General features: G+C 32.2%; 1 protein-coding gene across 3 annotated transcripts in view; it reads left to right on the top strand.

Moving 5' to 3' along the window:
* LOC127712644 (transient receptor potential cation channel subfamily M member-like 2) overlaps positions 1 to 22,374 on the top strand; it is a 67,781-nt gene that overhangs the window by 24,696 nt on the left and 20,711 nt on the right. For all 3 annotated transcript variants that reach the window (XR_007987223.1, XM_052219201.1, XM_052219200.1), the window contains 13 exons: positions 4,150 to 4,333; positions 5,703 to 5,865; positions 6,634 to 6,778; positions 7,300 to 7,366; positions 8,103 to 8,222; positions 9,182 to 9,312; positions 9,919 to 10,166; positions 12,085 to 12,228; positions 13,207 to 13,348; positions 15,143 to 15,220; positions 17,835 to 17,975; positions 20,589 to 20,720; positions 21,247 to 21,492. Coding sequence is in view for 2 of the 3 variants with exons in the window: in XM_052219201.1 (XP_052075161.1) it covers positions 4,150 to 4,333; positions 5,703 to 5,865; positions 6,634 to 6,778; positions 7,300 to 7,366; positions 8,103 to 8,222; positions 9,182 to 9,312; positions 9,919 to 10,166; positions 12,085 to 12,228; positions 13,207 to 13,348; positions 15,143 to 15,220; positions 17,835 to 17,975; positions 20,589 to 20,720; positions 21,247 to 21,492 (1,941 nt within the window). In the remaining variant the exon portion in view is untranslated. The remainder of the gene's footprint in view (positions 1 to 4,149; positions 4,334 to 5,702; positions 5,866 to 6,633; positions 6,779 to 7,299; positions 7,367 to 8,102; positions 8,223 to 9,181; positions 9,313 to 9,918; positions 10,167 to 12,084; positions 12,229 to 13,206; positions 13,349 to 15,142; positions 15,221 to 17,834; positions 17,976 to 20,588; positions 20,721 to 21,246; positions 21,493 to 22,374) is intronic.

Here is a 22,374-nt window from a genome sequence, read left to right as displayed (position 1 = left end):
TTTATTTGTTTTATTCAAACGAAAAATGACAACAATCTGACATTGCAAGATGAAATTAGATCACTTAATTAAACCACTTCACCTTTCATGAAAAATTTCTCATCAATCTGAATATAGCCATCGAAAAAGAAAAATGATACCAACTCTTCAGATCCATGCAACCACATGGTGGTCTATTGGTAATGTTATCATCTCGAGTGTGGGATGTCGTTGGTTCGAACACCTGCGGGTCAAACCTAACAGTTTGAAATTGATATTTGCAGCTTCTCCGCTAAGCACTCAACATTAAGAAGTAAGAGAAAAGACTCATCGACTCTGAGTCAGAATAATGTGTCCAGGTAGGGTGAAAGGTCTTTCTATGGACTGTTACCTTAACAAACCAGAACTTTCTGATATTTCGTATCAAGCTCGGAGCATGTTTGACTGTGTGATACAGTTTCAGATTCATCACTCAGGTCATAATCTTGCCGGCGAAATGACGATTTAAGTCGCCAAAGAATTTTGAAAATCGCTAAATCTCGCCGGCCGACTGACTTCATAGCGAAGTCAAATTGCTATCAAAATCGGTAAAAGGGAGACAACTTGTGATTGACAAGTCTCACAGGTAAAAAAAATGGCGGCTGACAAGGAAAATCGAGATTTTTGAAACAACTCAGGACTAATAATGTCAACGATCAAATGAAAAAAATACAACGGCGACTTTGAACATCCTCGGATATAACTTTCAAAACTGTTCAAACGGAAAACTGACAGTCTGTTGAAGTTATCATTTTACGATAATTTTCATCTGAGGATGTTGCGTAATCACTCAGCTGATTTGTTTTATTTTTACAACTTACACGAGTCGATCAATTTTACTATTCGGTAGGTAAAAGGTTGGAATTAACGGTAGATTTATTATATTGATTGAATAAAAATTGAAATATAAAAGGTAGAAAGACTGCTGATGGATAATGTGATGGCAAACGTACGACACTCGACCAGGTTGTGATCAGCAGTGGATTGTTTCTCACGACCATTTCGTTGATATGGATGATATTTTTAAAAAATTATAGAAATTAGCTCTTTTTCGGATAATGAATATGCGATTGAAAAATATTTTCATTTATAGACTTACAATCTTTAACGATAATCTCAATTTACAACTAACATAATGTCCTGGACATTCAATAATGTTTTACAAAATAATGACAAGTGGTGATATAAATTAAATTCCCAGTCATGTGAAATTCAACAGGGAAACTGGGAGTTATATTTTTTTCTGGACATTTGAAAATAAATTGAGGCAGATGCACATGAATTTAATGCATCATAATCATGATAATATTACTAGGCTACTCCCTCATGTCCCAATCAACAAATTTTATTTAGAACACAATGGTATCAATAAATAAATAACAACTATATATTGTCTAACCTTTTTATTAAGAACTTTCTATATATACATTGTGTACAATAACATGAAAAAACTGCAAGTATATCTTTTATTGAATATAAAACAATTTCCTTAGTGATAAGCATGAAAAACCGATGCAACCGAAACGGTAATGGAATCTCACTTCTCCAAGAAATTGACCACTTCTCCCTTCTCTCTCTTGGAAGGAGAAGTCACTTCTCCCTCTTCAAAATCCTAGATTAGGCCCTGTCATCACTTATTAACTCATTGTTAAATGATTCCTATATATTCTTATAATAATTTACCGATAGATTCTAAGTAACTATCAATTATATGTCAACTGTATATGTTGCAAAGAATCATCATGATCTTTGTAAAGAACTTGATCATGTCCTTCAGACAGGTTCATCTGACCTTGACCTTATTTTCATAGACTATCAAAAATAGTAAATGTAGGACCTTTGTTTGTTATTGACAGACACAAAATTTAATCATATTTGATAAAGCAGGCAAGATAATATTTTATATATGCTCACTTATTTTTCTTGGATGAGGTAGTTTTTGGTGGTTGGTACAATTTGTATTCAATATTTTTGTTAGTTTCTGTTAGAAATTCATGCAATCAAAACCCTTATGCAGCTGACTTTATAGATATCAATTTTCCAGACTTTATCAGTGCTACTTTTAAGTTACATGTAAACAAAACATAGTGCATTTAGCTCAATATTCTATACATCTTATCCAGGAACATTTTAAGAAATTTATCAAAATATATACTCAGATATTCAAGTTACAAAATGATGTGCATGTGTATAACCACATTTTTCAAAACAATATATAAATTGTACATGATGCATGAATCTAGTATCTGTTCTAAACTATTAATGATGTAATGGAACTATTTTATTTAAATAGAGTATTAATACATAATACGTTTTGGAATGCTGGTCAGTAGTTACTTGGGGACACTAGCATGTCTAGGGTTTTAACCAATCAGCAATGGGGTTTCCCAGTCACTGCCGCATGTGCTTCTCGGTTACTAATTGTTTTTCGAGTTCATACTAATTAACCAATGAGATTCATAGCTGACTTTGAATTAACTTCAAAGTTCTTACATTAAATTTAAGAGTTTGAAATTAATGGAGTTTTTTTTTTTAAAGATTAATAGATGTTTTAAGCAGCAATTTTAACACAAAAAAATCTATATGTAGACAACTAGTGGTCACTGATTGGCGTTTAATAATAATGGGCTAGCATTCACACTTCTTTGCCTAAAAATTTTGAAAAGTTGAACAGAGATGACAAAATTCTGTAATGATTTAGTAAGAATTGATTAAGATATACAACATATATTATGTGACCCTGGCATTAAACAGGTAATGTTGTAGATGATATTGTTTGATTGTTGATGTTAAACGCCACTTTCATCATTTTTGGCTATATCATTACGGCCAGTTTTTATTTGAGTTAAAAGTTTGAGTACCTAGAGAGAACCAAATGTTTATGGCAGGAAAACTGTCAGTTCCAGTCAGTTAAGATTAGAGTCAAATGCACCTTAACAAAAGCAGTGTTGACAGACTAGCAATCCCTGTCAATTAAGACCAGGGTCGAATGCACCTTAACAAAAGCAGTGTTGACAGGCTAGCAATCCCTGTCAATTAAGATCAGGGTCAAATGCACCTTAACAAAAGCAGTGTTGACAGGCAAGCAATCCTTGTCAATTAAGATCAGGGTCAAATGCACCTTAACAAAAGCAGTGTTGACAGGCTAGCAATCCCTGTCAATGAAGATCAGGGTCAAACGAACCCTAACAAAAGCAGTGTTGACAGGCTTGTAATCCTTGTCAATTGAGATCATGGTCAAAAGCAGTGTTGACAGACTAGCAATCCTTGTCAATGAAGAACAGGGTCAAATGCACCTTAACAAAAGCAGTGTTGACAGGCTAGCAATCCCTGTCAATTAAGATTAGGGTCAAATGCACCCTAACAAAAGCAGTGTTGACAGTCTAGCAATCCCTGTCAATTAAGATTAGGGTCAAATGCACCTTAACAAAAGCAGTGTTGACAGGCTAGCAATCCCTGTCAATGAAGATCAGGGTCAAACGCACCCTAACAAAAGCAGTGTTGACAGGCTTGTAATCCTTGTTAATTAAGATCATGGTCAAAAGCAGTGTTGACAGGCTTGTAATCCCTGTCAATGAAGATCAGGGTCAAACGCACCCTAACAAAACCAGTGTTGACAGGCTAGCAATCCCTGTCAATTAAGATCAGGGTCAAACGCACCCTAACAAAAGCAGTGTTGACAGACTAGCAATCCCTGTCAGTTAAGATTAGGGTCGAATGCACCTTAACAAAAGCAGTGTTGACAGGCTAGCAATCCCTGTCAATTAAGATCAGGGTCAAACACACCCTAACAAAAGCAGTGTTGACAGGCTAGCAATCCCTGTCAATTAAGATCAGGGTCAAACGCACCCTAACAAAAGCAGTTTTGACAGGCTAGCAATCCCTGTCAATTAAGATCAGGGTCAAATGCACCCTAACAAAAGCAGTGTTGACAGGCTTGTAATCCTTGTCAATTAAGATCATGGTCAAAAGCAGTGTTGACAGGCTTGTAATCCCCTTATTTAAGATCATGGTCAAACGCACCCTAACAAAAGCTGTGTTGACAGGCTAGTAATCTCAGTAGGTAAACACCTTAGACCTCTATGCCTCCAAGGCCCCTATTACATATGTATTATAACTTGCATGTTTCAGGGAAAGTTTGATAAAATAGCTGAATACAAAACCAGTAATGTGATAGAACATGCAAAACCAGTACCACTGAATTCAGATCATACACATTTCATCTTTGTTGATGATGGATACAGAAACTTGTATAGGGGTGTGGCTAAATTTAGAGCTAGATTTGAAAAGAAACTGTCTGATCCTATAGAAAATGGTAAGAATAAATGTTGAATGTTGTCAATTTGGAATGTTAAGTAATATATAATTATAAAAACTGGGACATGTGCAGGGTTTCCGCTGGCGGTCGCCAATTTCGCATTTTGTGAAAAAAGAAAAATTGTGGGGATCAAAAATCATGACTGGCGAAAGAAAATTAACAGTTTGACTTCATCCATCTGGTAATTGTTTTGGGGTTTCTCGTACTTTTTCCTTGGTCAGACAATACTCAGATTTCATCTTGAACTCATCACGTGTATCGATTTTGACAGAAAATAAATAATCAGCTTATGTCATTTGATAGCAATCGACAACATTGACTAATTAGAAAAGGTGTTAATTGTATTGTTAAATTAAAAAGTGTGGTGAAATAGCATCACATGCCAACTAACGGATTGTTTTTACAACTTTAATAAAAATAATAGCTTTGAAGCTTGAACTTTACAACCGTTTTAGTGGCGTACCTGTTCTAAGCATATTTTTACATCTAAACTTTTACTTTTAATGATGGTCTGGAAAAGAAAACTGTTTTTTTGAAGAAATGGTTCAAAAGTAAGAAAAATCTATGACATTATTCTTTGTCCTTTAACTAGACAGTGTCTAATATACTGAATGTTGATGAAATTAGTGTTTCGAGAAGTGAAATTTTTTCAGTTTCTATTAAAAAGTACTACAATTTTTTTTTATCTAATTGCGTGTTCATTTATTACAATGTATATTATTAAATAGATATGTAGAGTTATAATGAATGAGACAACAATGCTGTTGACTGATTTTTTTTAAACAAGAAGGAAAACAAGTTGTAAACAAAAATATGTTTATGTAAGTTGGCGAAAAAAAATTGAGAGTGGCTAAAAAAATAATGTTTTGGCGAAAGAGGTAACGAAAAATAATTTTGACCATGGGGAAACCCTGGACGTGATATAATGTCATTGAGAAAACAATCCACAAGAGTCCAAAACACAAAGATGTAAACAATACAGGTCACTATATAGTCTTCATCAATGAGCAAAACCCATATCGTACAGTAAGTTATAAAATGCCACAGATGACTTTGACAGATACCAGTATATGATGAGATCCAATTTTTGGTTAATAACAGCTTATTAGTTTTGATAAAAAGAATAACCAAATAACCTAATATAATTTGACAAGTTGCAATTGATGACCCTATACTTTTTAAAAAAAACAAACAAACAGTTAACACTAAATAAATGCTTTGTGATATTTCTTAATCTTAATTTTAATATTGAATCAGGCAAACTGATTAAGTTAATATTAATATTTTTAATCAATAGATAAAATGTTTACCTACCTATGAAGACTGTTGATATTTCTTATCAATGAATTATTTTTTGTTTTAACAGGAGGAGAGGGGATCCCAGTGGTATTGATTGTAGTAGAAGGAGGTCGGGATGCTATAGAGGATGCTAAAACCTCTCTCGGACAGCATATTCCTGTTATATTGTGTGAGGGTACTGGTAGAGCTGCTGACATACTGGTGTATGCCTACACCAACCCAGAGAGGGGGTAAATGAGTCTCTCATTAATTTTTGGGGGTTCTAAACATGAATGTAATTTTTGCCACTTAATGCTAAGCAACCAGAAGTCAATGGGTTATTTTTGTATTTTGTATAATCTTGTTATTTAATTTCTGTTACTGAATACTACAGCAACATTTAGGTCAAGAAGGCAACAATAATTTGCTTATCTTTGATAGAAAATATATTAAACATTATCATTTGTTTTGTATAAAAGAACAAGTATTTATAAAAAAAAATCAATTGTAACACAAGCCTACTTTGTCAAATTTCTTCAACTTTGGGATAAATAATGTAAAAAAAAAATACTTGGAACTGTTAAAAATGACTATGACGAAGTGCAAGTTTACTTACTGTGGATTTATTATTATTCATTCGATACCAATTTTCATTGTTACAGGTGAACCACTAATTAAAATGTTCAATGAATTTCAAATTTTCTATAGTCTTGTATGCAAACTTTGGCCAAATCATTAAATCAAATATGCACGAAAATGCAAGTTTTCCTCAATCCATGAAAATTGGTATGAAAATAAATTAATGCACAGTAATAAAATACAACATCTTTTCTTTTGTCAATATAATAAAAGTCTACAACAGCACATTGATTCCCGAATTTAAAAAAAAAGGAGTCTAACCAAAATTCTAACAATTGAGCTCAGATTGATCGTAGATTTAAAAAATAAGGACATCAATTTGAAACCAGTCATTGATCTGAATTCAACATTTATGTTATTTATTTTCATATTTTAATCAGGACTAAGATTCGTAAATTGATAAAGAAGGCATACTTTGAATTGAAGCCGGCAGACAAGGATGATCCTAAAGCTAAACAGAAAGCTGAGGATGGAATCAATAGTGTGTTTGAAAGTGTCAAATGTTGTATTGCAAAGAAAGATATGGTAAGACGTTGATCGTTTCTGTGTTCTTTTTCTAAAAGAAACACATCTTTCTCTGAAATCTGTAAAGTTGTTCAACAATGATATGTTGACCTCTAGATTTTTTCTGCTTCATGTTGTCAGATTGCTGTTTCATTGATATTTACCCAACATAATGACATACCTTTTTTAGTCTTCATTAACTTTATTCACACCAAATCTTTGATAGTCTCTGTTATATATATATATTAACTCTGATGGATGGCAAATTTTTGTATAGTTGTTGTTGAAAAAAAATTACTCTGATTGCAGATCTTTGATTGACTATAGTAGTTTATGGGTAATGTTCTTTGATAAAAATTGCTGAAATAGCAAAAAATCTAGAGAATTTATGTGTCATAAACTAATCATTTGATTGTAATTTGCAGTGAATTATGTGATTTAAACATTTTAAATGTCAAATTACTGAATGTTTTATTATTCAGACATATTAATTTTTGACTGATTTGCATATTAGTTTGTAAGAGTGCATTATTTTATTTCAGATCAGTATATTTCATATTAACAAACATGAAGAACTCGATAATGAAATTTTGAAGATTTTACTGAAAGGTATATATATTTTTTTCTACATTTGATAAAAATTTGGCTGATTAAATGGATGACAACAACCCACCAACATGCATAAAGGACTTTATTTAGCTACCTAAGGGAGATAATTGGCCATATACTGTTAGGTAATTTATATTAATACACTCATGTCATAGATATAAGAAGATGTGGTATGAGTGCCAATGAGACAACTCTCCATCCAAGTCAAAATTTATAAAAGTAAACCATTATAGGTCACAGTACGGTCTTCAACACGGAGCCTTGACTCACACCGAACAGTAAGCTATAAAGGGCCCCAAAAAATTACTAGTGTAAAACCATTCAAACGGGAAAACCAACGGTCTAATCTATATAAAAAACGAGAAACAAGAAACACTTATGAACCACATCAACAAACTTTTATCTTTGTGTTGTGATTTTAAGTAAAAGATTAATATAACTACTTGTAAACAGATATGGTGATTTCATGTACATCAAGAAGCAATCTTAAATGTGAAAAAAAGGTTCTGCCTCTGTTAATACGCACAAACTATAAAAAGTGTTAATCCATTTTTAAAGACCAGTGCACTGTATTTTTCGGGCACAGTGATACATGCATGTTTGTGTTGTACAGAAAAAGGGTCTACAGGAAATTTCACACATGCTTTAGTTAAAACAAGTCATGGTAAACAATAATGAATTGCAACTTTGTTACATCCGTCTATAAAACTTTTGTACCATTGAAATTTTATTACAGCTAAGGCTGGTGAAGTAACAGAAAAACAGAGATTAGAGAGATTAAAACTGGCACTGAAATGGGACAGGGCTGACATAGCACAGGAAGAAATCTTTAGAGAAGATGCTTTGTGGAGTAGAGGTTTGTTATATATGTATAGAGAATAAATGACTACGGAAACAGTTTACAAATATATCAACCAAATCGTATGTGAAACAATGCTAGACAAACATGCCAAATATAACTCAACCATAGACTTTTCTCATCAATTCCACTATAAACTTACCATATTTAAATGGATCATAGACTTTCCCGATCAATTCCACCATAAACTTACCATATTTAAATGAATCATATACTTTCCATATCAATTCCACCATAAATTTACCACATTTAAATCAACCATAGACTTTCCATATCAATTCCACCATAAACTTAACACATTTAAATCTCTCACATTCAGTCACTTTTTTAGAGAGTTTTTGTGATAAAAATAATGTCCATATTTATGTATTCTAACAAAATATTATCCATATCAACTAAAATTAATATTGATCTCAGACTCAAGATGGGCATGGAAGCTTTCACTATGGAAAAGTTTTAGTGGTATTTCAGAGAAAGGAAAGCATGAACACAATGAATGATGCTGTGTCCATAATTAGATTGATTGATTGATTGGTGTTTTAACACCACTTTCAACACTATTGTGCTATTTCGTGGCGGTTAGTTTTTATTGGTGGAGGAAGCCTGAGTGCCCAGAGAGAACCACCAACCGTCGGTTAGAAAACTGACAATCCTAGTCAATTAAGATTGGAGTCGAGTGCACCTGCCCCATGCGGGATTCAAACTTACAACCTCAGTGTTGACTGGCTAGTGATACAGTAGTTTGACTACTTAGACCACTCGGCCACAGAGTCCCCTCCATAATTAGAAGTTTGTTAAGTAAGTACAAAAAAGGTTTAATGTGTCTCTGAAGGTCACAATACATTGTTTGTACTTGTATATATATGATTATATCACATTTAATAGACATTTTTGATGATGCTTTGAACTCAACAATTCTCAGTGCCTTTGTCAGATTTTATGTAATTATTTTGTAGGAAGTTTTGATGAGGCTATGAGGACAGCCATACTAAGTGATAATGTAAAGTTTGTACAGATTATTTTGAACCAAGGAGTGGTAATGAGAGAATATCTTACGTTGAATAGATTGTTAGAACTTTATGACATGGTAATATTTTATTTTGATTATAAAATCAATATTGTTAATTTACAGAAAATATGTCAACTAAAAGAAACATGATCTTTGAAACAAAATATGCGTTGAATATTTTGTTAGGCATATGCCCTTTTGTTTTGTGTTTAAAAAACAGATGTTATTATACCCAAACTCTAGGTCAGTCTGTCTGTTTGTTGTTCGCCCAACAATATATTTGTATCCCTTTCTCAGATACTATTGAACAGAATGACTACATACATTGTCAACGGCTTTACAGTTATGAGTTGTAACATGTTAGGTCTTTTTTATCTGTCGGAAGAATACTTCCTGTTTGCCAAAACTGCCAACCAATATTGCATGGTAGATAACTGGCAATAAATTTATCTTAAAATTTGAGGATAAAAATCTACAAGATATTTTAATTTGAATTCGGATTAACCAATGACTTAAATGTTTATATGGTACTTTATAAATAGTTTTCTTTTGAAATGTGTGAATGTAGTAATACAAATTAACAAGACATTACATCCACTTCATTTGAATTTTGGTTGATAGTTGTCTCATTGGAAATCATACCTCATCTCCTTATCTTTATATTGGTAATTTTATTGTTTTTAGGCATTGAAAGAAATAGATATAAACAACATGCCTTTGAAAAAGGTAATCACTAAACTTGGCATGGAAGAGCCTAAAGGTATGACAATGGAGAAATTGTCTGCCATTGTGGTTTCTTTGATGGACAAATTTGGTTATGACTTCGGAGAAAAAGATGTGGAAGCTAATGATGATGAGGAAAATCAGTATGAACCTGGGCAATTTAAATATCCATACAAACAATTGCTCATCTGGTCAACACTGCTGCTTAGGTAATCTTTTATAGATGTATATGCCATCAAACAGGACAATTTAGATATCCATACAAACAATTGCTCATCTGGTCAACACTGCTGCTAAGGTAAGTTTTTATAGATGTATATGCCATCAAACAGGACAATTTAGATATCCATACAAACAATTGCTCATCTGGTCAACACTGCTGCTAAGGTAAGTTTTTATAGATGTATATACCATCAAACAAGACAATTTAGATATCCATACAAACAATTGGTCATCTGGTCAACACTGCTGCTTAGGTAATCTTTTATAGATGTATATACCATCAAACAAGGCAATTTAGATATCCATACAAACAATTGCTCATCTGGTCAACACTGCTGCTAAGGTAATCTTTTATAGATGTATATACCATCAAACAAGACAATTTAAATATCCATACAAACAATTGCTCATCTGGTAAGCACTTCTGCTTAGGTAATCTTTTATAGATGTATATACCATCAAACAAGACAATTTAAATATCCATACAAACAATTGCTCATCTGGTCAACACTACTGCTAAGGTAAGCTTTTATAGATGTATATACCATCAATCAGGACAATTTAAATATCCATATAAACACTTTCTGATTAGGTTGGTATTCTTATTTAGGTAAACCAAGGTGAGTTGAATTCGTAAATTTTTGTTTAAGGGTTATATTGGATCTATATTTTACATGACGTTAAATGCACTAAAATATCCCCTGAATGGTGAGAAGAAAGCAATAATATTTATATAAACTAACAGGTGATCCATGAATATTACAACCACATGAAAATTTTAGGCATTCAAAATCTTGAAAATACAAACTTCTGAAAATATCCTTGTTTACTGTACACTGTAGTCTAGGTCATTTGGTTTTTGTCTCCCCTCGATAGAGTCGTGAAGATGAGACTTAGGTGTGCTGTTTCTGATGTCGGCTAAGTCAACAATTTAGTCAGTCATATTTTGCATGCAGTTATATTAGCATAGACACATCCCAATTCCATGGATATTATTTTACTCTGCCCCCTTAACCATGGTCTATTGACTTTGAAACTTTTGCTTAGGTTAGATGTTTTTGATAAGCTCTGTTTAAGGGGAACCACTAATGTTAAGTCAATAATATTTGCATATTTCGAGATTTTCTGGCCTCACCCTCTCAGTAATGGTCTATTGACTTTGAACTAATGCACAGTTTACATGTTGAAGTTTGTGATTAGGTTAGTTAAGGGGGAACCACTTATGATAATGATATTTGGTATGCAGTTGTATTAGCATTAGCATATCTTATTTTCTGCATTTTCAGTCATGGTTCATTGACTTTGAATGTATTGTATAGTTTACATGTGAAGAAAATAAAACTCATCAAGGACAACAGGCTTTTAATTTTGTATGCCAGACGCATGTTTCGTCTACAAAAGACTCATTATTAGTGACGCTCAAATCAAAACATCAAAAGTCAAAATCAAGTACAAAGTTGAAGAGCATTGTGGGCCAAAAATTTCCAAACGGTTTTGCCAATACAGTTAAGCAATCTTTTCCTGGGGTAGAAAATCCTTAGTTAACGTATTGTCATTTTATTTCAATATTTAGATTTTACTATCAAAATTACATACAGGTGGAACATATCTTTGAGTCAGTTTTTTATTCATCTTTCAATTGTTTTCATATACATATTTCATATACCATTAAATCATGCAACTGTGCAGTTCAAACTGCTCATCCTGAAAGAATCCTGAGATATTTGCTACTGGATGATAAGCAAGCAACAAAAAATTAATCTCAAAGAGTGATGTCTTTTCCCACCAAAAAAAATGTACAGGCTGATTATAAACATACTCGTGTCAGAATAAGTAGAGTTATGGTTTGGGTTTTTTTTTGCAGTGAATGTCAAAGAATTTTCATGGATTTTGCACTATTTTCAGACAGCAGATGGCCAATTTTGCATTAAAGATGGGAGGCGAACCAGTGACAAGTACAGTAGCAGCATCCAGAATACACTACTCCTTAGCTAAATATATACACAGAAATGAATTGTCTGTCAAAAATAAAGTCTTAGCCTATAAAGAGTAAGTAGACAGAAATTAGTCCTATTCTTTACATTTTCTGCTTGACATAGACAATAGAACAATGTCAGTAAGGGTATACTGGATCCAAAATGTTTATGAAAATTTAAACATATTTATACCATTTGCATGCATTAGATCTTCTGTGTTAATTTGTCTGTCCTGTATCAGGTGACAGGTTTTGATGTCAGGTCTAAAATTACAGATAAGATTTTGGGAGATATTTCTTTTCTAGAATAATTATGGGTAATTTTTTGGGTGAAGTCTTTCTTTTCTAGAATTATTGGTCATATTTTGAGGGATGTCTTTCTTTTCTAGAATTATTGGTAATGTTTTGGGTAAAGTCTTTCTTTTCTAGAATTATTGGTCATGTTTTGAGGGATATCTTTCTTTTCTAGAGTTATTGGTCAGGTTTCATGTGATACCTTTCTTTTCTCAAAATTATTGGTCAGGCTTTGAGCTCGAGGGATGTCTTTCTTTTCTCTAAATATTGGTCAGGTTTCGAGGAATGTTCTTCTTTTCTCAAATTTTGGGTAAGATCTTTGTTTTGAAGAAGTACTGGTCAGATTTCGATTTAGATTGATTCCTTTCTTGTTTTTTTTTTAACATACAGTAAGTGTTCAAGCTTAAGGTGTCCATCTAATGAAAATTTACCCCATATCTCTTTTTAAGAACAAAAAATATACCAAAACATATTCATCAATGATTTCCTTGCCTTTGTTATTTTTTGCTTTATATATGAATAAGAAGATGTGGTATGATTGCCAATTAGACAACTATCCACCCAAGTTCAAATGAATGTAAGCAATTATAGGCAACCGTACAGCCTTCAACAATGAGAAAAACCCATACAGTATAGTCGGCTATAAAAGGCCCAGACATGAAAAATATGGAACAATTAAACTGAGAAAACTAATGGCCTAATTACTGTCTCACTTTTGCAGACATGTAAACAATTCTCATCTATTTATTTTCTTGCAGAGAGTTTGATGAATTAGCATCAGATGTACTAGACGAATGTCATTCTAGAGATCCTATCAAAGCCATGATGATTGCTGAGAGGAGATCCCCTACCTGGAGTAATATGACAAGTATGCAGATGGCAGCCTCTGCTGACAATCAGGTAAGATAAATAACTGTGCTGCTAGCTTGTACAACCTTGGATAATCATGTGGTCAAATACTGATGGGGTGCATTAATGTAAACATTACGTTAATAAATCTATTTTTGTGCATGAAGGAACTATACTCAACATGGATTGAGTTCTAACTTGGCACATTTCATGTATGGAGTTCCATATGTATGCCCTTTTAATGGGAATATAGACAAAATTCCTATTGTTAGCTAATTTGGCCCATTTTGACCAATTAACTCCAAACTGGGCCACAATCATCCTTAGAATGTTTAATTTGAAAATTATGTCAGCAGACATACAATCATTGCTGCTGTTATTTTGAATGGAACATAGCAAACAAATGCAAATAATTATCCATTAATATTAAGTTTACAATTTTGATGAATTAAAGGATAGTGGAATGGTCCTAAAGTTGTCTTTTCCGAATAACTTCCAGTAACCTGCTGGCCAACCAAGATGGCTGCCATTGCTAAAAAATGGAAAAAACTGAGATCCAATTGCAGTTAGTTTTAAATAACAGTCTTCAAATTTTCTATCAAATAACAGCCAATGATCCTTAAACTGTTCAATGTGGAGAGTTTAAGTATTTCTCTGCACATTATTCCTTGGACAATGTTGGAGTAGATATTTGAGTTAAACATATGATAAATTATATAAATTATCTTTTCTATCATTTTGAAGACTTTCAGATACATAATTAATTTTCTCACATATACACATACAACACATGTTCTTACAATGTATGTTCTGTCGATTTTTAGTTCAAAAACCCTTTAGATTTTATAAATTATTTCTAAAAAAAATTTAAATGCAAACAAGGTAAAGAGAAGCAAAAGATATCAAAGGGACATCCAAACTCATAAGTTTACAAACTGACAACGCCATGGAAAAAAAGAAAAGAACCAACGGTCAACAACAATATACAAAACACAACATAGAAAACTAAAAACTGAGCAACACAAACCCCTCCAAAAACGGGGGGGGGGGGGGGGGGGGGGGGGGTCATCTATGGAGCTCAGGAAGGATAAGCAGATCCTGCTCCACATGTGACACACGTCATGTTGCTCATTTAAGTACAAACCTGGTGATAAGTCTAGTTTGGTAGGTCATGAGAACATGAGAAATGACTTCATAAAGATTGATCGATGACCAGTGCTATATAATTTCCCCAGTCTGGACCAAATTTAGACAATCATCAAAATAGAGTATATGTTAACAATTATGTCATACCTACCATTTTACTCATGAGCATGTTCTGCCAAACATTACTTTTGTTTCTCATGTTACTAATAATAGTCATTATCTTAAACAATACAGCTACTATAAACAGAAAAGTTCATTAAAAATCGTAATTTAAAAAAATGTGACGACCAAATTGCATCTTAATTTAAGGAAAAAACCTAATGATGATGTATGTATGACAATATGAAAACATTGCTGTTCATGAATGTTATAGCAACTGGTCACTGTTGATAAATTTAAATTCAAGTGAACGATTCAAGATCCTTGAAATCTCTGGGTATTTTTATTGGTTAAGATTGTTCATTGTTGCACATAGTGCAATTAGTTACCTTCTTTACCAGACAATTCTGTTCCCATGGCTTTACAAATTTTTCTGATGATTGTTTTGTTTTTATTGTTATGTTACTGTGTTACTAGTAAAGCCATTGACACCACATGACATTTATTCACATGCCTCTAAGGTTGCAAAGTTTCCTTTAAACAATTTAAATTCAGAAGAATGATTTCTTTCATATAATAAATTTATTTCTGTTTGTGCAGACTTTTTTGGCATCAGTTGTATGCCAAAATTCTATCAGTTCAACATGGAAGAGGGGAATAGGATCATCCTGGCAAAAGGTAAATCTAAACATTTTAATATTGACTTACAGAACAGCAATTTTTTGGGAAAACAAATCCCTAATGCACTGTATTAAAAAAATATGATACACAACATTATAAACGATAAAAGTAGAATCACTTCAGTGCTCTTTTACTACTGTCAACATGAAAAAATTGTTACACAGGTTTTTTTTTCATTTATTTCAGGATCATGTAAAATATCTGCAAAGTGACTGGTTTTTGTCGAGCCTGCGACTTTTGTCGCAGAAAGCTCGACATAGGGATAGTGATCCGGCGGCGGCGGCGGCGGCGGCTACAGCGGCGGCGGCGTTAGCTAACTTCTTAAAAGCTTTATATTTTAGAAGGTGGAAGGTCTGGATGCTTCATACTTTGTATATGGATGCCTCATGTTACGAAGTTTCCGTCAGTCACATGTCCAATGTCCTTGACCTCATTTTCATGGTTCAGTGACTACTTGAAAAAAAAGTTAAGATTTTTTGTAATGTTAGATTCTCTCTTATTATAAGTAATAGGATAACTATATTTGGTATGTGCGTACCTTGCAAGGTCCTCATGCCTGTCAGACAGTTTTCACTTGACCTCGACCTCATTTCATGGATCAGTGAACAAGGTTAAGTTTTGGTGGTCAAGTCCATATCTCAGATACTATAAGCAATAGGTCTAGTATATTCGGTGTATGGAAGGACTGTAAGGTGTACATGTCCAACTGGCAGGTGTCATCCGACCTTGACCTCATTTTCATGGTTCAGTGGTTATAGTTAAGTTTTTGTGTTTTGGTCTGTTTTTCTTATACTGTATGCCATAGGTCTACTATATTTGGTGTATGGAATGATTGTAAGGTGTACATGTCTAGCGGGCAGGTGTCATCTGACCTTGACCTCATTTTCATGGTTCAGTGGTCAAAGTTAAGTTTTTGAGTTTTGGTCTTTTTTTCTAGTACTATATGCAATAGTTCAACTATATTTGGTATGTGCGTACCTTGCAAGGTCCTCATGCCCGTCAGACAGTTTTCACTTGACCTCGACCTCATTTCATGGATCAGTGAACAAGGTTAAGTTTTGGTGGTCAAGTCCATATCTCAGATACTATAAGCAATAGGTCTAGTATATTCGGTGTATGGAAGGACTGTAAGGTGTACATGTCCAACTGGCAGGTGTCATCTGACCTTGACCTCATTTTCATGGTTCAGTGGTTATAGTTAAGTTTTTGTGTTTTGGTTTGTTTTTCTTATACTGTATGCCATAGGTCTACTATATTTGGTGTATGGAATGATTGTAAGGTGTACATATCTAGCGGGCAGGTGTCATCTGACCTTGACCTCATTTTCATGGTTCAGTGGTCAAAGTTAAGTTTTTTGAGTTTTGGTCCTTTTTTCTAATACTATATGCAATAGTTCAACTATATTTGGTGTATGGAAATATTTTATGATCTATTTGGCAGTCACACAGGTTTTATTTGACCTTGACCTCATTTTTAAGGTTCATTGCTCAGTGTTAAGTTTTTGTGTTTTGGTCTGTTTTTCTTAAACTATAAGCAATAGGTCAATTATATTTGTTGTATGGAAGAATTGGTAGCTGTACATGCCTGCCTAGCATGGTTCATCTGACCTTGACCTCATTTTCATGGTTCATTGGTCAATGTTTAGTTTACTTGGTGAATGTTAAGTTTATGTGACAGTTGTAATAAAGCTTTATATTTAGGACTATCAACATAATATCAATGATTAGTAAAGAAGGCGAGACATTTCAGCGTGTGCACTCTTGTTGATATATTGTCAATTCAGGAAATTAATGTGTGCATTTATTATTACGAATCCTTGACCGCTGGCAAAAATTGGAAATCTAATAAATGTGATTGCAAAAATTTGATGAAGGAAAATCACTACTGAAATTATAAATGCGAAATTTTATTATTGCCAACCTGATACCGTCGCATTTTTTGCATTAATCAAAACAACACAATAATTTCTGAATTTACCATTATGAAAGGCAAACTTATGATTTATGCACTAATTTAACCCCAGTGCAAAAAATTTATCCATTGAAAATCAGGGAAATAAAAAACCTGTGAAAACATCAAAGATTACAGTATCTTTCTATGTTTAAGTGGTTATTTGTAACTTTTAAACTAGGTTTCAACTCCCCAAGGAAAAGTTGGCTATTATTTTTTGTCCTTTTTAGTCATATAGCTTTTCAACTCTTTTGGTTCTTATACATCCTTGGCTTTCAAATATTCGGATCTGAGTGTTCCTGATAAAGGTAAATCCAGAAATGCAATTAGGAAGCATTAAAGTGTTGTTTTCATTTTTGGAAAGTTTGGAACTATTGTTCCAAGTCTTTCCTAAGGCACAAGCCACCCAAACAAGAAGTAGCACAAGTTAGCTACTAAATCTACCAAATTTATACACACTGAAATATAGTTCCCTATAATTCACATGTCTGTGTACACCTGAACATATGAACCGATAAAAATTAGGGTTATATCTTTGGAGCAGTACTAGTTTATTCAAGTTTGATGCCTTTTAAGTTTTGTCAATTTGCAGACTATTTTTGTCATTTTAACAATTTAATGTTTTATATGTGATCATTTATCAGTCTGACTTTTTATATAGGTATTTATGGTGAGTTTGTTCCCCTTCCTGGCAGCAACACCACTCCTGGATATAGACAGACTTGGAGACAATAAGATGTCACCTGCTTATAAGTTCCTGACATTTCTAACTTCACCAATAGCAAAGTTTACTTACCACTCTGTAAGTTTATGTATAGTCTTTTTATATTATTCAAACAGAACATTGTATCAAAACTTAATGTATAGGTTTAATTTACTACTAAAAATGTATTGCCAGTGTAAAAAAATGGTAGTTATTTTTTTTATATTTAATATTAAATTTTGAGCAACATCTTTATGTGCAAGGATTTCAACAAAAGACGATATATAGGTATAATAAGCTATTCCAAATTCATTCTTGAGACCAAATTTGAAATAAATTCATATACATATATTCTATGTGAATATGTTCAATTGTAACTGAATAATGTATTATATAACATTCTAATTATCATTCTTGCATTAAAACCAATAATCATGGCCATACCAAGTGCACCTCGTTTATTTCCAGACATAATGTTACATACATGTAACACCTTAAGGTTCATTTAATTTTGAAATATTTTGAATTGGTATTTCAGTTACAGTATGTGGGATTTCTGATTCCAGTTGTATATTTTGTATGTGTTGTTCAGAGATGTATTTGATGTTTCTGATTCTATTTAAATATTTTGTATTTGTTTTTCAGTTGATGTATAAGATGTTTCTGATTCTATTCGTCCGTCCATCCGTCATCAGCATGTCGGACAATAACTCAAAAATGTTTTAATCAATTTTTATGAAACTTTGGTGAATTGTTTATATCTATTGTTGTAAGCTCCCTTTCGATTTTTATAAATTTTAGATTTTATATTTCTGAGTTATGGAATTTTATTCATAAAAAAGGGGGGATTTTCGGACAATAACTCTAAAATGCTTTGAGCAGTTTTCATTAAACTTTGGTGACTGGTTTATATCTATTAAAATAAGCTCCCTTTATTTTTTTTTATAAATTTCTGGTATTACATTGAGGAGTTATGGAACTTTATTCATTGAAAAAAACGATGTGTATCATGCACTCATGCTCTTTATTCAGTTGATGTTTTTGATTCTATTTACATATTTTGTATTTGTTTTTCAGTTGATGTACTTGATGTTCTTGATTCTATTTACATATTTTGTATTTGTTTTTGTCGAGCCTTCGACTTTTGTCGAAAAAGCGAGACATAGCGATCCTACATTCCGTCGGCGTCGTCGGCGGCGGCGGCGTCCACAAATATTCACTCTCTGGTTAAAGTTTTTGAAATTTTAATAACTTGGTTAAAGTTTTTGAAATTTTAATAACTTTCTTAAACTATACTGGATTTCTACCAAACTTGGACAGAAGCTTGTTTATGATCATAAGATAGTATCCAGAAGTAAATTTTGTAAAAATAAAATTCCTGTTTTTCCGTATTTTACTTGTAAATGGACTTAGTTTTTCTGCCGGGAAACATTACATTCACTCTGTGGTTAAAGTTTTTAAAATTTTAATAACTTTCTTAAACTATCCTGGATTTGTACCAAACTTGGACAGAAGCTTGTTTATGATCAAAAGCTAGTATCTAGATGGAAATTTTGTTAAAATTTTGTACCTGTTTATCCGTATTTTACTTATAAATGGACTTAGTTTTTCTGCCGGGAAACATTACATTCACTCTGTGGTTAAAGTTTTTAAAATTTTAATAACTTTCTTAAACTATCCTGAATTTGTACCAAACTTGAACAGAAGCTTGTTTATGATCATAAGATAGTATCCAGAAGTAAATTTGTTAAAAAAAAAATTTCATTTTTTCCTTATTTTACTTATAAATGGACTTAGTTTTTCTGCCAGGAAACAATACATTCACTCTGTGGTTAAAGTTTTTAAAATTTTAATTACTTTCTTAAACTATCCTGGATTTGTACCAAACTTGGACAGAAGCTTGTTTATGATCAAAAGCTAGTATCTAGACGGAAATTTTGTTAAAATTTTGTACCTGTTTATCCGTATTTTACTTATAAATGGACTTAGTTTTTCTTCCAGTTAACATTAAATACAGTCTGCAGTTAAAGTTTTTAAAATTTTAATAAATTTCTTAAACTATCCTGGATTTATACCACACTTTGACAGAAGCTTCTTACAATCAAAAGATAGTATCTAAAGGAATATTTTTATTGATTTTTTTTTCATCATTTTTGTTGAGCCTGCGATTAACAGCAAAAGTAGGCGAGACACTGGGTTCCGCGGAACCCTTACGAATTTTTTAGTTGATATATTTGATGTTTCTGATTCTATTTACATATTTTGTATTTGTTTTTTAGTTGATATATTTGATGTTTTTGATTCTATTTACATATTTTGTATTTGTTTTTCAGTTGATGTACTTGATGTTCTTGATTCTATTTACATATTTTGTATTTGTTTTTTCAGTTGATGTATTTGATGTTTCTGATTCTATTTACATATTTTGTATTTGTTTTTTAGTTGATATATTTGATGTTTCTGATTCTATTTACATATTTTGTATTTGTTTTTCAGTTGATGTATTTGATGTTTCTGATTCTATTTACATATTTTGTATTTGTTTTTTAGTTGATATATTTGATGTTTCTGATTCTATATACATATTTTGTATTTGTTTTTCAGTTGATGTATTTGATGTTTCTGATTCTATTTACATATTTTGTATTTGTTTTTTAGTTGATATATTTGATGTTTCTGATTCTATATACATATTTTGTATTTGTTTTTCAGTTGATGTATTTGATGTTCCTGATGCTATTTACATATTTTGTATTAGTGGAGTTTCGGACAGCTTATGTTACACCTATTGAAGTTGTGTGTATTGTTTGGATATTTACATTCATAATCGACAATGTATATACAGTAAGTCACTTCTATAAAACTGAAATAAGTAAAGAAGTCAATTTTGTCAAGAGTAAGGACTTGAATAACTCCAAAGTTGACTGAGTGATACTCAAGTACATGTACTTACTAAGAAATAGTAAATGTATGTTAACCGAATTGAGGGAATAATTTTTTGTTGACAAGTATTTCAGATAGCGCCACTTTCCTCATTGCAAAAATGAAAGTCTCATCTCATAGCATTTGAGATAAAGTAGAAAACAAATTATTAAATTTTGTTTGTAATAAATTATATAAGATGTAACAATGAATTTTCCATTAAAAGCAAATCTTCTTCAGCCATCTACATTTAAAGGAAATGTTTTTTGGTAAAATCAAACAATATATTTCTGTTGGCTACGCATTCTTATTGAATTTAATTATTTGAATAAGTTCAGTATGAGTTCAGATGATATGTATGTTTTCCATAAAAGATATAAGCCTGTAAAACTAGTTAATATTTTATTAAGAATATTTATTAACATAAAGAGATTTTTGTTTGTTTCAGTGTCTGGCATTTCCATCCCCAACACTAAAGGGTACCATCAGAGACTGGTTTGGACTGTTAAAGTTTCTAGACATTGGGAACTGTGTATTAGCTGTAATAGCATTTTTTATGCATTTAGAAGGAACGAAAGCTATGGAAGCCAAGTCTATATTTTGTATCAATGCTGTTGTGTTTTACATAAGAGTATTGGAAGTTTATACAGTCAACAGTAGATTAGGACCTAAAATGGTGATGATTAAAAAAATGGTAAGGATATGATGCAGATGTGTTTCCAGGATCTCTGAAAGGGGATGTAATTCACCATAATTGGATATACAAAATTTTTGACAATTTTATGCTAAAAATACATATATATTGAGAGAGAAACCTAATATTTTAATTTTTTTGGTGATCAAAGGTGGGTATGACATTTAAACCCCCTTGATCTGCCACTGATTTGAATAAAAGGAGATATGGGGTATACATACATCTTTAGGACAGCAACATTAGTTATGATAAAAATAACAAAAAGATGCTAGAGGTCATCAAACAGTCTTTTTTATGTTCACAGCTTATAATCACTAGATATAGTACTAGGATATGATCCTTCATCACTAAAAGATAGTTTGATGTTAAAAAAATATATAAGCATGATATGACTAAACAGACTGCAAAAAATGTCTATCCAAAAATTATGTGACATTTAATGGCAAAAACTGATATATTCAAGAATGATATGTCAAATTAAACTGAAAAAAATCTAACCGAACATGTTATTATTATTGTGAGGTTTTTATGATTGCAAATAATCAGAATGGGTGAGTATCTCAATAATAAGAACTTACATTCTGATATCTGATACATATACATGTATCTGTATGCAGATTTTCCCGAAATAGTGATAATTAATCTCACATTTCTGTCCATTTATAAAAAATTGCAATAATAAATGCACCCAAACATTTCTGAATTTACAGTATATCCAAGCATGCTGTGACTAACAAAACCATGAAAGTAGAATACTTCCAACCATGTTTACTAATAAACCAATTCAATATGTGACAAACCAAATCATAAAAATGAATATATTTAAACATGCTATGATTAACCTCACCACAAATTTGTTGAAGGGGAAACTGGTAGTAATAA

This window comes from Mytilus californianus, unplaced genomic scaffold (assembly GCF_021869535.1).
Source record: "Mytilus californianus isolate M0D057914Y unplaced genomic scaffold, xbMytCali1.0.p SCAF_8, whole genome shotgun sequence".
NCBI classification, from domain to species: Eukaryota; Metazoa; Mollusca; class Bivalvia; order Mytilida; family Mytilidae; genus Mytilus; species Mytilus californianus.
This window is presented reverse-complemented; position numbering and strand designations above follow the sequence as displayed.